Source organism: Lucilia cuprina, chromosome 3, assembly GCF_022045245.1.
Source record: "Lucilia cuprina isolate Lc7/37 chromosome 3, ASM2204524v1, whole genome shotgun sequence".
Classification (NCBI taxonomy): domain Eukaryota; kingdom Metazoa; phylum Arthropoda; class Insecta; order Diptera; family Calliphoridae; genus Lucilia; species Lucilia cuprina.
In genome coordinates, this window is record NC_060951.1 from 13,376,670 (window position 1) to 13,390,989 (window position 14,320).

The following is a 14,320-nucleotide window of genomic DNA, read 5'->3' on the forward strand; positions in this document are numbered from 1 at the left end:
TATATTTTTAGTATATTAATGGGCGTTTGTGAGCTGGACCGGTTACAAACAGTACATCAGCGGTAGTCATAATATAAATACTAACCCCCATTTCCTATAGGTCTATTTATTTTTCAACTTTAAGATCTATTGACAGTTTTCATAGAAAAATTATCTTAACTAGAAAAATAACATACAATTAAACGATAAATGGATGTGGTGAAAATGGGGGTAAGTTTAAGAATGCTTAACAACATAAAATGTTGTAACTTTATGTATATGTACAGGAGAGAGAAGATGAAGTTTAAACTGATATATACATATCATATAAGATAAAAATTTCCTTTGCTTTAGAGAAAATGTTTAACATTATCTAATATAAATTATTCAATCAATATGGGTAAACTTATTAACTATTTTCGAGATTATAAAAATTGTTTCAGTTATACATATTTTTGTTTTGTTTTCGGATTTTTTGTATTTTGTATTCTTTTAATAGCTTAACTTAAATACTGTATTCAAATATAGATGTATTTTTATATTTTATTTGCAATTCAGTCAAAATTCTGTAATTACTACTAGTATTATTCATGTTACGTTTAATTTTACATATCTTATATTATAGCACCGAGTACAAATACTTTGTGAGCAGCAATAATTTTATTATTAACATAATCCAATACTAAGAGACAATCGGTTAATTGTTTGTTTGTTTGTTATACACTGTAATTCTAACTATCGTGTATAATATGGTAACTACTCCTATATTTAAAATAAGTTGATAACATTTAAAACAATAATGTTGAACAAGTCTACAAGGAGCCTTCTCCTGAAATCTAATTAAAAAAGAGAAACATGTATTTAAAAAAAAAAAACAAAAAGACTTTGATCGTTAATCCATACCTGAGAATTGGAACTATCACTTTCAACTTGTTCTGAATAACAATGCTTATAATTAAGATAGTCTAAAAGTCTTCTGGGCAATGGTAATGTTTGTATTAAGTCCTTTCTTACCACCGCTTTTAATATTACAAATCTTAAAAGAAAATACATTTAAAATTGTCATAATTCATACATAGAATTTATGAATAAAATCTTACCTGCACATATGTTGTAAACTTTGCACATGTTTAAATCTAGATACCGGATTTGTCAATTGCACACGCATTGGTCCATGTTCTGGCCTTCGATGTAAAAAGAATAAATATCTGAAAAAAATGTTTTTATTTAATTTATTGCTTTATTGTACTTCATATTGATTATTCCTTACCTGCCACTACGCGAGTGTTCCACAGCTTTTTCAATAAATTCGGTTATTGTTTGAGATTTAAATTTTGCATATGATCCAAAGGAAAATGTGCCTTATAAACATAAAAAATAAATTAATTTTATTATTCTCAACATTAAACATGATAATACAAACCTTGATCTTGTTCAATTCGAACATGCCGGACACAGTTGTTTAGTTTAAAACTAAGAGAAAATATGTAATGATCATCGGAGCTGTCACGTACTATAAAACTTCCATCGGGCTCGTTTGATAAAACTTTTTCCGCTGCTTCACTTGATAGTGGACCCCAGTACCAGCCATACTTGAAAAGATAATAATATTGAAATTTTCAATTTTATTAAAAAATCGAAACTGTCCTGAAAGAAAATATATTTTAAGATCCTTTATGTAAGTATAAAAATAAAAAAATAAATAAATTAAAATTAAGTATGTATGCTTTGCAGAAAATTAACCCTTTTATAAGTATGCAAATTTTTATTATAATTTGAAAATCTTTTTAATGTGTTTAAACTTTAAAGGTACAAGTGTTTACAATAACTTTAAATTTAAATATTTTTGAAAACTAATTTGTACATTTAAGTCCATTTTTTACTCATTGCCATATATAGCATTTTATTGTTATTTGATTCCGCAAACATTGTTTTCTTAATCTTGGCTTGTATTACACATCAAGACTGGATTGTACTTAAATATAGGTTGATAAGAAACACTTAAAGAAAATATATTCTATATTTTATCTCAATTGTTCTTTTCTTCTTTAACCATGACACCCTTTTTTACATAACATATAAGAGCTTGACATGAGGACCACAGTAAAAACAGTTTGAATTGACTCAAAGAATTATTGGAATACATAACAATCGTACAAAAATTTTGTACTATGTACGTCTTCTTGATCAGGGTAGTTATGATATTACGACACTAGACACGTACTAGGTTCATATGCGAGAGAATATGTGATATCATCAAATAGTCCTGGAATAATAGATTGGATTGCAAAATATCAAAGGTCCTCTGATTAAAACTTGACATTGGTGCTGCCAAAAACCTTATAGGACTGGATAGACGCAGTCTAAGATTCTAGAAGTTTTTTTAACTGGGCACTGTTCAGCTAGGACCTTTGTCAGTAAGTGGAACATTAGTATACCTGACCATTGCAGGTCATGCGAAGATGACAAGGAAGTAGAAACGATCAAGCATATTATTTGCCAATATCCTAGAATACAGAATCTTAAGCTAAAATTGCAGGGAAATAGGTTCCACGACGAACTGGGGGAATTCTAGGTGGTGCCCCCTTTAGGAAGAGACCGTTTTCCATTCATTTATACTCTTTGCTTATCTTCTTACTTTCTTGTATTGTCGTAGTGTTCTTTGCTTCTTTATTTTAAACTCTCCATTTCTTGAAGGGATATACACCTTTGTTTTTATGGTGTATAACCCTTCTTAACCTAAACATAACAAAATAATTGTTTCCATAATCTGAAACAACTTTAGATTGCGATGATTGAAATTTTTTTATGCAAAATTTGTTTTTCTAAAATTAATCTTATATTTTCAATTTAAAAATTACTTTCAATAAAACAAAAGTGAACTTTATACTTACATCTTTAACTTTCTCAATGCTTGATGTAAAATGGAATGATCGATTTTCTGTTTTTTTCTCTTCTTTGTTATTGGATTTGTCATCAGATATTTCCCGAGTTTCTTCTATAGGTTCTAAAATAAATAAAAAATATTCCGGTAATTTCTTATTTATAGTAAAAACTGGTTTATTTTATCGCACAAATCGAGGTTTGAGGAATATTTTGTAAAATTATTATACTAGGGTTACAAAATTGGTATGATAATACTTTTTGATACTATTTGATTTTTAGAAGTACCATGATACTCTTGATCACGTCTTATTTGATACTTTCAGGACCACAACCTTAATATCCGATTACCGTTTAACCGGTAGTTAATGTGTTTGATAAAATTATTTTTGTATGAGAACTTTCAATATATTTATACAATAATAATATAAAAAAATTTTAATTAAAAAAAATTGGCTTTAAAACAAATGATTTCAAAATTTCCAACCTCTATCTACTAACAAGTATGAAGTTATAGTCGGGCGAGGCCGACCATATAATACCCTACACCTGTATATGAATAAAATGTGATTTAGTTTTCATAATAAAGCATTTAAGTTGAATTGTACCTTGCCTTAGATAAGTATATCTAATTTGTTGTATAATATCCATTTGTTGTATAATAAAACTGAATATTTAAGTAAAATTTTGATGGGGGCTTTTTATAGGGGCTAGGGTCAAATTAGGCCCTATAATTATAAACTTCATCAGGGTTATCAAGGCTAGTATAGAACTTGGTTTTGCAGCTTTTTGTTGGATACGAGTATATCAAACATAATTATAAACTTAAAAGCCCTATTCGGCGGGTTCGGTTCTATGGGGCCTAGGTGAAATAATGGACCGATGTTAACTATTTTCAATAGGCTTCGTCTACAGTAGATCATGTGCCAAATTTCATTGAATTATCTCCAAAATTGCAACCTGTAGTTTGATTACAAGGTTTACAAACTCTTTTCGGGGGTACAGTTGTATATGGACTAGGTGAAATAATGGACTGAGGTTAACTATTTTCAATAGACTTCGTCTACAGTGCCATAAAAGATTATGTGCCAAATTTCATTGAATTATCTCCAAAATTTCGACCTGTAGTTTGATTGCAAGGTTTACAAGCTCTATTCGGGGGTACAGTTGTATATGGGCTAGGTGAAATAATGGACCAATGTCAACAATTTTCAATAGGCTTCGTCTACGTTACAATGGAAGATCATGTGCCAAATTCCATTAAATTATCTCCAAAATTTCAAACTGTAGTTTGATTGAAATGTTTACAAGCTCTAATCGGAGATACAGTTGTATGGGGGCCAGGTGAAATAATGAACCGATCTTTACCATTTTTAATAGGCTTCGTCGCTAGGGTAATAGAATATCATGTACCAAATTTAATTGAATTATCTTCAAAATTGCGACCTGTAGTTTGACATAGCTTAATCGACTCAGAAAATGATTCTGAGTCGATTCCAATTAGTACACTTTAAGGTGGGCATAGGAACACTATTATTGTGCGTTACAAACATCAGCACCTACCCAATATACCCTCCCCACTATAGTGGTGTAGGGTATAAAAACGACATGTTTTGAAATTAAGCAATTAACTAATGATAATAATAAGTTTTTAGTCATAAATATTTGGACTTATGTCTGCGATCTATTGGCTCGATACTTCTACTTCCCAGCCAAAAATAATTGATGTCATACTTTACAAACTACATCAGAATCACATCTAAAATGCGATTACATATTCACTTTTATAAATCAAATATTTCCTCACAAATAAAAAACAGTTAATAGTAAAAAAGGAGATGTGGAAAAGTCATTACAAATAACATATTTGAAGTACATCAAGGTTTGGTGAAATATACATAAGCGTATCATTAAGAGAATGTGTTTTATTTTTGACATCCAAATATTGGATTAACAATATCCCTCCACTTCAAGTTACTAGTTGTGATGATTCGATGATTCGAAAACGATGTTATATTGGTTCAAGCTATTTGTTTAGTACGTATTTTCTGAATATATTTAAAACATTTTTAAGGAAAAATTTTATAATAAATGTAGGAAAAAAATATAAAATAATATTAATAATCAAAATTATGTTTAATGATACATAAATCTCTCTTAATTAAGTAAACAATCTGAATTGAAGACATTTTTTAACTGCGGAATAGGTAGAATTTAGGAAGACATTTAGAATTAGTTGTATTGACACTGTTATTAAAGAAGTCATGAAACTTAAATTCACTTTGCACCAATGCAAAATTTTTTCTGGGTACCTTTATAAATGACCTTCTATGTCAAACTTCCGACACTATCTTTTGCGCAAGACAGCAGTATCTGCACAATATGAAGGAATCGCTTAATCACGATTTGATAAAAATCTCTGATACGCATGAAATTGCGTATCAAATTTCATCAAATTAAATCCAAGAGAGACATTGAGGGACGTATAAAGATTCACCATATCAACAGATAGTGCACTTTCTACTTCTGCAAAAAAAATATTTTTATATCCCAGTGTTATACCAAATTCGACTGATAAGAAAAGTAGATGATGGGGCGGACGCATATGATATGACAAAGTCTTATGAACTAGAATATTAGTCTAGGAAAATAACGGTATTAGCAAAGAATCTTAAAAAGCTAAATTAAAATATTAAACTTTAAACTGTAAATATGGTTAATAGTTTACCTTTTTTGGGTAGAGGTGGAAGAGCTCTTGACTGGAATTTTTTACGTTTTTCATCTGTTGATTTTGAAGAGATATGTGTTCCCTTTTCACTATTTGAATTATTATCATCGCCCTCGTTGGCAACATTTCTACTACTACAACGATTATGATTTTTACGAAAACGGAAAATGCTACAAAATTTTTGTTTTAAATTTAATGTGAATTGTGACTTCTTTTCATTAGGCGCTATAATGTTTGCCTTAATAATTGATTGTGTATTGTGCATTGATTGATCCTTATCCTGATAATGGTAGGCTTTAGTTATGGGTGATTGATTCTGATTTTGGTTTTGATTATTGTGATTATTTATTGCAGTCAAACTGTTGTTATTATTAATACTATGAATCGCTTCAGTGTCTGAAGCAAAATGTTTCTGGGAAACAATGTTGTTTTTGTTGAAATGTGAAGGGACATTTTTATCAGTTCTATTTTGTGCTAGAGTAGAATTACTACTACGCGAACGTGCAGTCGATCCGCTCCAAATTGTTTCGTTGGAGGACTTAGCAGCGGCATGATGATTTACATTTTTAATGTGTCGAAGTGCCGTTCCACCGCCCCCACTACTGCAACCACCTGCGTCTGGATTTGGTTTTGTGTCTGAGTACAATGTGTGATAAAACTGTTTGACCTCGTCTAATGTCATATGCAATGGTTCGCTGATATTAGTGTCGTCCTGAATACTAGATGTAGAGATAAATGTCGAGGTATACCTTGATGCTGTGCTAGTTGATATGTGACTTGGCGCCTGATCACTGCATTCTCCATTGTTGTCCATACAATTTGAAGTCGATCGTTTTTTTCTTTTATTCCTATTTTTACGATTTGATTTTGTCTGGTGATGACACTTGGCAATATTATGTTTATTACAACTGTTCTGTAGCACCATTTCTTTGGTTTCATGAACAACGCAGTCGGATGTATTGTGTCTGTGATTCTGTTTGAATCGTTCCTTTTCAGACCTGATCATATCAACGGGCAAAGCATAAATATCAGAGTCGATTGGAACATTATAAAAATCGGAAATCTCTCTAGTTAAAAGAGCATCATGTGACATTGCTTGCGTAATAAATATAGAATCGTCGGGTTTATTCGCCGAAGATACACTCAATGAATTGTGAGAGCTTGAAAGACGGCTATTCAAAGAGTTCCTTGAGTTGGGTCGGTTACTGCTCATACCTTGAATGAAAACAAATATATTAGACAAAATGTTTTAATTAAACAAAATATACTTACCACCGTGGTAGATATGATTGTGGCAATGATGTGAGTTACTTAAAGGACTATACATGACTTTTCGTTGTAGACTATTATCGTATTGTTGATATGTATTTCGCTTAATTCCATAATAGAGATCATAATCATGTATTTCTGAAAGACCTGGTATATTGAAACGTTGAGCTGCAGTTGTTATGTTATCCTGTTCCGATGGGATGGCTTTGAAATACCGCGTATGATCCTGAAAGTAGGGGCACAATGTCTGTTTTATTTTGACTATAGATACTGGAGGCGGGGGCGGTGGAAGTGATTGAGATGGTGAATCTGATTCCAATACGTCAACGCTATTGCCAAGTGACGAGCTTAGTATGTTATTCGGCTCGTCATAAATGTTATCTGTATGTGAATTAAGAATTGAATCACTTGAGTACAAGTGCTTATTAACGGCATATAATTCCTTCGATATTTTATCATCTTCTAATGTATAGTTATCCTTATCGATGTTCCCATCAACATCACAATTGCTAGTATTACCTAATGTTGCAATATTTATATTAGTTGTTTCGCCACTACCATGATCCTTCAAATGTTCAAAAGATGACTGCGATGATGTCCAACGCCTTAAGCTGCCAACTCGATTTTTTGTCATAGATCTCACAAGTGTTGTTTGCGGAGAATCTTGAAATTCTGGAGGAGGGTCTATAGGAGCTAGAGGCCCCTTTTTTAATGTATTGAAATTTTCAGCACTCATGCCCCCTTCAGAGCAATTATCCAATGAATCAAATTGCGAAACTTCGCCATCACTCTCAACAATCTAAAAAGTTAAAAAAAAGATAATAAATCAAATTCACATATTACAAAAACATCTAAAGCACATACTTCTATATCGAATTTACACAATCCCAATCGATATGAATCACCACTAGATATTGAACTATTTGTTGTTAGTGGTACACCAGAGTCATCGCTCAACGAAGCTGCTGCATTTAATTCAATACTATTGGCACTTGCCAAGTCATGATGATGTGGCGGGAAAATACTAAAACTGTCACTACTACAGATGCTAGCTATCACCGAAGCAGTTGCTGAAGAATTGCAACAAGAATCCTTGATTTTCGTCGAAGAATCCATATTAATAATGAACTATCTTCAGCCTATAATAAAAATTGACATTTTTTAGAAAGTGATCGAATATATTGAGAGAATAAAATAAAAAATAAATAAAATAAATGTTTTCTAAGGATATTATGCTAATGTAAAGTTTTTATATGAAGTTTGACAGTAATATACAAGTTACTTGCTACGGTGCTCACGTCAACTAGAGTACAATTTTACATATTCGCAAATTTTAAATGAGAAAAAAACCGTGACGTGAATATCTTTATATATTAACAATTAGATCTTCTAACGCATATAAAAGCCATATTCGAAATCCATTTTTAAAAAAGTGTAATTTTGTTATTATTCGAAAATCGGTTTCTTATAAAGACAGTTAGTTTATTTGAATAATCAAATTAAATTTTTGTGTAGTATTCGCCATAACCATTCAGATCTCATAAGGCTTTCAACAGAGGCTATGTGAAAGTTCAACCCCAGTGGGAATGTCGAAGGTTTTTGATACAGTCAACAGATATTTTATGTTGATGCAGTTTGTTTAATATTGGAAAAGGGCAAGCCTTGACTTCAAATATTTCAAATTTAAATTATATTTTTCTTTTTGTTAAAAACGTTTGAAATTTTCTTCGGTAATGTTTTAATTTCTTAATGATTTTCAGATTAAAATCGATGAAATATTTGCGAAATTGGCCGGATGTTATGAAGATTATATGTTTTACTATGTTTGCTAATGTTTTGTTGTTTAAGATTTTGTTTTTCAACATTTCAATTTATGTTTTTTATTATACAATATTCGCTAATATAGGATTACTATCTACTAAATATGGAAACATATAAGTAGATATTGGACTTCTTTTGGAATTTTTTTTTCATAAATATCGTAGAAAAAAGAAAAAAATTAAAAAAATATAAGAATAAAATTTCAGACGTAACTACGTATATAGATCCAAGTCTTTCTATATAACTCTTTTTTGCCCTCTTTTTCTATATAGAAATACTGAAACTCATAAAGCTCTTTTTGGCCCTCTTTTTCTATATAGAAATACTGAAACTCATAAAGCAGAAAAATGTACATAAAGTGCTTACAGTGACGTTATTTACTGTGCGATAAAAAATACTTTGTAAATCTTTAAGGAATAAATATATTAATTAACTATTTGCTTTGCGTTTTTTAAATTCTGTATTCAAATAAAAATTGATCATGTTTGGATAGTGCTGTTGGAAGCATTGCCCGTTTAAATGTGCCATATTTTATTTACACGCTTCTAAAAAATACGGCTCTTTTTATGTTGCAACTTTGGAGGGATCTAACTTTTTATTTAGAATTTTATCAGAAAAATGTAGAAAATTTTTAAAAAAATGTACGACCCACACATTAACTTGGAGGGGATACTATCTTCTATTCCGCGATCGTTCACTAACAATTGACAATTAACTCGAAAACACATCAGATGCAAACATTTTGATATATGCAATAGTTCCAGAGATACCGATTTAGTTCCAAAAGCAAAACAGTGTGTTGATATACCTATACAAAATATACGCTCGAACAAATTTCCGAATGAAATTTATTTTTTTCTGAGTAGAATTTAATTAATTTTTAAGTAAATTAAATTTTTAATTAAAGTAAAATTAATTTAAAATTTTAAAACTATTTCAAAAATTTGATTTTCAGAATGCTATTAGGTACCTTTAAACTACATATAGGCTGTTGATAATGCTTTCATTTTTCGCAAAACAAAATTTTCTATCATAAATTTTTTTAATGCTATAAAAAGGGAAATTAATAAACAGAAAGTGAGCTATATTTTTGAGCAGTATAGACACATATTTGCAATTTTTTATAAATATGATTTTTTTTAATTATGCCATTTAATTATACCCATCTATATAAGTAAATAAATAAAAAATAAAATCAAAATTTTATTTTATCAATCGTAAATTTAATACTCTTAAAAATGTGCGAAAATATTGTATTTATAGTATAAATTTTAAACCCATCATTAAAATTCATTAGTTCAAAGCGAACGTAATTTTCATGACTTTTTTATAACAGTGCAAATACAACTCATTCTAAATGCCTTCCTAAATGCAACCTATTCCCTAATTAATAAAATTCATTTAGATTTAAAAATTAATTTTTATTATTAATTTATGTGTTATTATAAATAATTTTGATTATTAATATTGTTTTACCTACTTCTCTTTCATTAATATGTAGGTATATTAAAATAGTTTGGTATTTTTATAACCAATAATAAACCTTGCCTAATAACAGACATTGCTTAACAAAAGTCGTTATCGTTGAATGATTATCTCCACGAAATACATCAGTTCTTCACTGCGCGTAACCTGAAATTATCACCAATGAAGTCGTCAACAACACTCTTTACCACCTGGACGAAGGAAGTAAACCTAAACAATGGCATCGTGGTCGATGAAGTCCAATTCCGACCGTGCACCACCCAAATATATTGGGGGTTACATTTGATAACCTCTTTACTTTCTCAGCATATGCAGATATATGCGCGATCCACTGGATTTGTCCTCGTATTCGCTAGCTTTGAACGACATTCATAGAGACGCCATAAATTCCGCGGTCGTAGGATACCGTATGAATGTCGTACATGAAGGTCACCCACGGCCCATAGCAGACACAGAAGAAAACTTGCCGCGGAAAACAAGAATAGTTCTGGCACAACTAAGATCGGGATGGAGCAACTGGCACAATGCCTACGTATAGACTGTGCCGTCTCCAACAAATGTCTTGCATGTGGTCAGGGTCCTCATGATAACCACCACATATTTAACTGCTCAGCCAACCCTACTTCACTCTGTCCAATGGATTTATGGGCGCATTCAGTTGAAGTATCCAAATTTTTAGGCCTGGACATTGATGTAGAACCACCCAAATAGATTATTGTATAGTTTTAGCTGTTACAACAACAAAAGTAATACAATGACCGACCACTAAAATCCCATACAATTTCATATAATTCTTTAACAAATCAATAAAAGTAAAATAACTTTAAAGTACTATATTACTTTTTAATAGTTGCTATCATAAGTTAGTCCAGGATATATAATTTAGTTTTTTAGGTACATGATCAAATCGTTTTAAATTACACTAACTGAAAAATAAAGTTAATAAAAAAGTTAATAAAAAAGTTAAAGTTGCACTTATTGCGACCATTTTTTAAAGTTGCTATTATAAAGACTGTAATTTTAAAAAAATAGGCCGTTGCGAGCCCGCAATGTAGTTTGGTTTCCTTTTTATTCCAAAATTTAAAGAAAAATTTAAATTTTAGGTTCTGTTATTAATAGACCAATTAATCGAAAGACTATAAATTTTTAATTCTATTAAGACACAATTGAAACTTCAAAGGATAACAGATTTCAAAGTTTATTACCATATACATTATTCAGAAATTAATCTCACTTTAAAAATGCCAAAATACCAAATATTCTCAAAGAAGTATTAAACGATTGCATTAATGAAATCAGCATGATTTTGAAATTACTATTTTTTTATTATTGTTTTATATAGTTTTATCAAATGCAAAATTTAATTTTTTTGGCATTCACATTTCAGATTTTTAATGTATTTAGTATAAAAAGTATACTTCCTCCCAATTTATTTCAAAGTATGAAAGAATGCCGGTATCAAGCATACACAGGATATAAGAAATACCATTTATTCCTATAGTATTTAATTGTCACTAATGCATGTATTATTTATGTAGTATTAAAAAATATTTATAAAATTATGTTTCTGAAAATTCTTTGAAATGATTTGTAATTTGTTTTCTAATAATAATAAGACATTACGTCTTTGAATATTTAGGGATGTAAATAGTTTCATATACTATTTTTTCAAATACAAGTGTTCGTGATTGTGTTTGTAATATATATGATGCAACTTTATATTTCTCGTAAAACGAAATGTTTGTAAATTCTTAAGGGTTAATTTTGTTCTTGTTTATTGTACTGACAGGATGTTCTACAACAATTCACGCCCATTATAATTTTACGCACTGTTGTCGGTAAAATTCGTATATGTATATATATAGACATATATATTATATGTATATAAAGTCTCACAAAGGTTTTCCAATTGGAAAAATCATATTTTATTAACATTTTTGCAATGTAATTAAATTTTCAATAGCAAACAAAGAATTATTTTATTTTCCACAGCATACACTGACAATTTCTTAATATTAAGCCAGTCACATACACACATATGTATATACACAAATATTTCAATTTGCTTTTAAAACAAAAATATTTCGTATTATATTAAGAGCTGTTTATATTTTTTTATTATTACTTGTTTTTTATTAAAGTATTTTCCATCAAAATATAAATTTTACGCACAGATTTTAATATTTTTTACATTTTTTCACTATAAAATATACAATCAATTTAGTAGCCATATTTTGAACAGTTGATAAAAAAAGTGTTAAAGCTTTTTCCATTCCCACCAGAGCCCTGCGCCGATAAATATTAACGGCGGCAGCGACTGACACCAAATATGTCGGCGTCGGCTTAAAATCGACTGTAAGCCGGCAAAGTTTTCAACTAAGTTTAGTTTTTAAATTTTCTACAATTTTAAATATAAATGGAATCCGAAAGATCAGAAAGTGGGATTTTGGAAGCAAATATATTGTTTTTAACAACAAAAGAGCAACCACAAAAATTGTGATTATATTTGACTCCATCCTCCATATAAAACATCTTGCTCAAAATAAGTTTCTAAAAAATTTTACATTAAGAAAATGATCAATAACGTAAAAACAAAGATATTTTATTTATTTTGTAATAAAAAAACAGTTTGGGCAAAATAAAATTACATAGTCTCGTGGTCCTGTCTGTTCTGTAAGCCGAATTCGAGTAAATTTTTCGTTTAAAAACGAATTCTCATAATTTTTCTCGTTTTAAAACCGAGTACAAAACTATTGGATAGTAAATCGAATATAATTTTTTTCTAATAAATGAAATAATTATTTTTCTGCGTTTTTTAATACAATTGTAACTAAATATAAATGCTATGGGCATTTTAAACTCTTTTTCGTATAATAGCTGTGTTCCTTCACTTGTCATGTTTGCAAGTTTTTACCAGAAATTGTAAAACAGAAAAAAATGAGAAATAATTTATTTGTTTAAAAAGGACAATGAAAACAAAAAATGTTTGAATTTTTTTATTTATTGAAAGAGAAATTTAGTTTTTTCCATACTTTTTACAAGTACGAAGAGAAAATTCATTAATTCTCTTTAGCCACAAAAGTTCAGGAACAAAGCTAAAATATGTTTATTTTTCGGAATTCTACGTTAAAAAAATCGATTTCAAGAACACCAAATTTTAAAAGTTTCAATAAGTGTTAAGATTTTCTTAAAAAAGATAATCAGAACCAGTGTTTAAATAACTAGACTACAAGTAGCTGTAGTAACGAAAAATAACTACTTTTGTAGTTAAAAATTTTCAAAAACTAGCAGCAAATCATTTACTATTACTACTGCTACCTTTAGATTTTGGTAGCAGTAGTTAAAGATGTAGCAAAAAATAAAAATTTTAATAACAGTAGTAGAGTCATTGGTATTTAAATATTTTAATGTAGCAATTGAATTCTTCAAATAGTAGCACTAAATATTTTCTTCAAGTAGCAATAAATGTTATTATATTTTTCAACAATTAAAAATTTGGTAGCATTGCTACTTTATTTTGGTAGCAGTTCTAGGTAGCAATGCTAATTAAATTTTTGGTAGCTATGCTACCTATATACATCATTCAGAAAAAAGGCACAAGCTGCGGGATTAAATTTAGGACTTCGATTTGTGGGCCTTCTAAAGACATATTTACGTATTATAAAGTTGCGATATTAATTTCTCATTATGTTCACTACTAAAAGGATTCATGTATATTTATCAAGGATTATGTATCAAATTTTGTATGAAAATTTTCTTCATAAGATTTTTATAAGTTCTAATGAATACAAATTCTTCGACTAAAATCTTATAAAAAGCCTTCGACAGATGACCATCTACAAGCCTTTTTAAGTAAGCATGTATAATTAAAACGATTTTTTAATGCGACTTGATGTACATGTGTCTATAGAATAATGCCTTTAGTAAGGCCCCTATATTGAACATTTTTCCCGTTGGGATATGTGTATTTGTTAGTTTATTTTTTGTTTTCGAAGTTTTTTACTTTTTCTATTGCTACTTCAATTTTTATTCTATTGCTACCTCAATTATTTGGTAGCAATAGAACGAACAACTAGTAGCAAAGATTTCTATTGCTACTTTTCAAAAGTAGCAACAAAATTATTTATATTTTTAAGCTACTACCCCAATTGTAGT

At 29.5% G+C, this 14,320-nt stretch overlaps 1 protein-coding gene across 3 annotated transcripts; it reads right to left on the reverse strand.

Moving 5' to 3' along the window:
* Positions 1-429: 429 nt before the first annotated feature.
* Positions 430-12,449, reverse strand: LOC111690806 (putative uncharacterized protein DDB_G0277255). 3 transcript variants are annotated; one of them, XM_023453374.2, is made up of 10 exons: positions 12,338-12,449; positions 7,724-7,998; positions 6,863-7,658; positions 5,591-6,805; positions 2,874-2,986; positions 1,403-1,571; positions 1,250-1,340; positions 1,080-1,187; positions 883-1,015; positions 430-815 (listed from the first exon to the last, which is right to left on the reverse strand). In XM_023453374.2, exons 2-10 carry the CDS (start codon positions 7,973-7,975, stop codon positions 792-794), a joined length of 2,901 nt encoding a protein of 966 aa, XP_023309142.2. In that variant the 5' UTR covers positions 7,976-7,998; positions 12,338-12,449; the 3' UTR covers positions 430-791. The 3 variants fall into 3 exon arrangements, with proteins under 3 accessions (XP_023309142.2, XP_023309141.2, XP_046801972.1); XM_023453373.2 differs by having other exon boundaries at positions 12,291-12,420; XM_046946016.1 differs by lacking the exons at positions 430-815; positions 883-1,015; positions 1,080-1,187; positions 1,250-1,340 and having other exon boundaries at positions 1,408-1,626; positions 12,291-12,420.
* Positions 12,450-14,320: the final 1,871 nt, after the last annotated feature.

Bases quoted from the DNA above. Each gene is read 5' to 3' on its own strand.
- LOC111690806 (XM_023453374.2), bottom strand. From the start codon at position 7,975: ATGGATTCTTCGACGAAAATCAAGGATTCTTGTTGCAATTCTTCAGCA. The intron at 1,572-2,873 runs GTAAGTATAAAG...TATCTTTTCAAG, and splicing joins GCATTGAGAAAGTTAAAGAT to TATGGCTGGTACTGGGGTCC. The intron at 1,016-1,079 runs GTAAGATTTTAT...TTTTCTTTTAAG, and splicing joins AGTTTACAACATATGTGCAG to ATTTGTAATATTAAAAGCGG.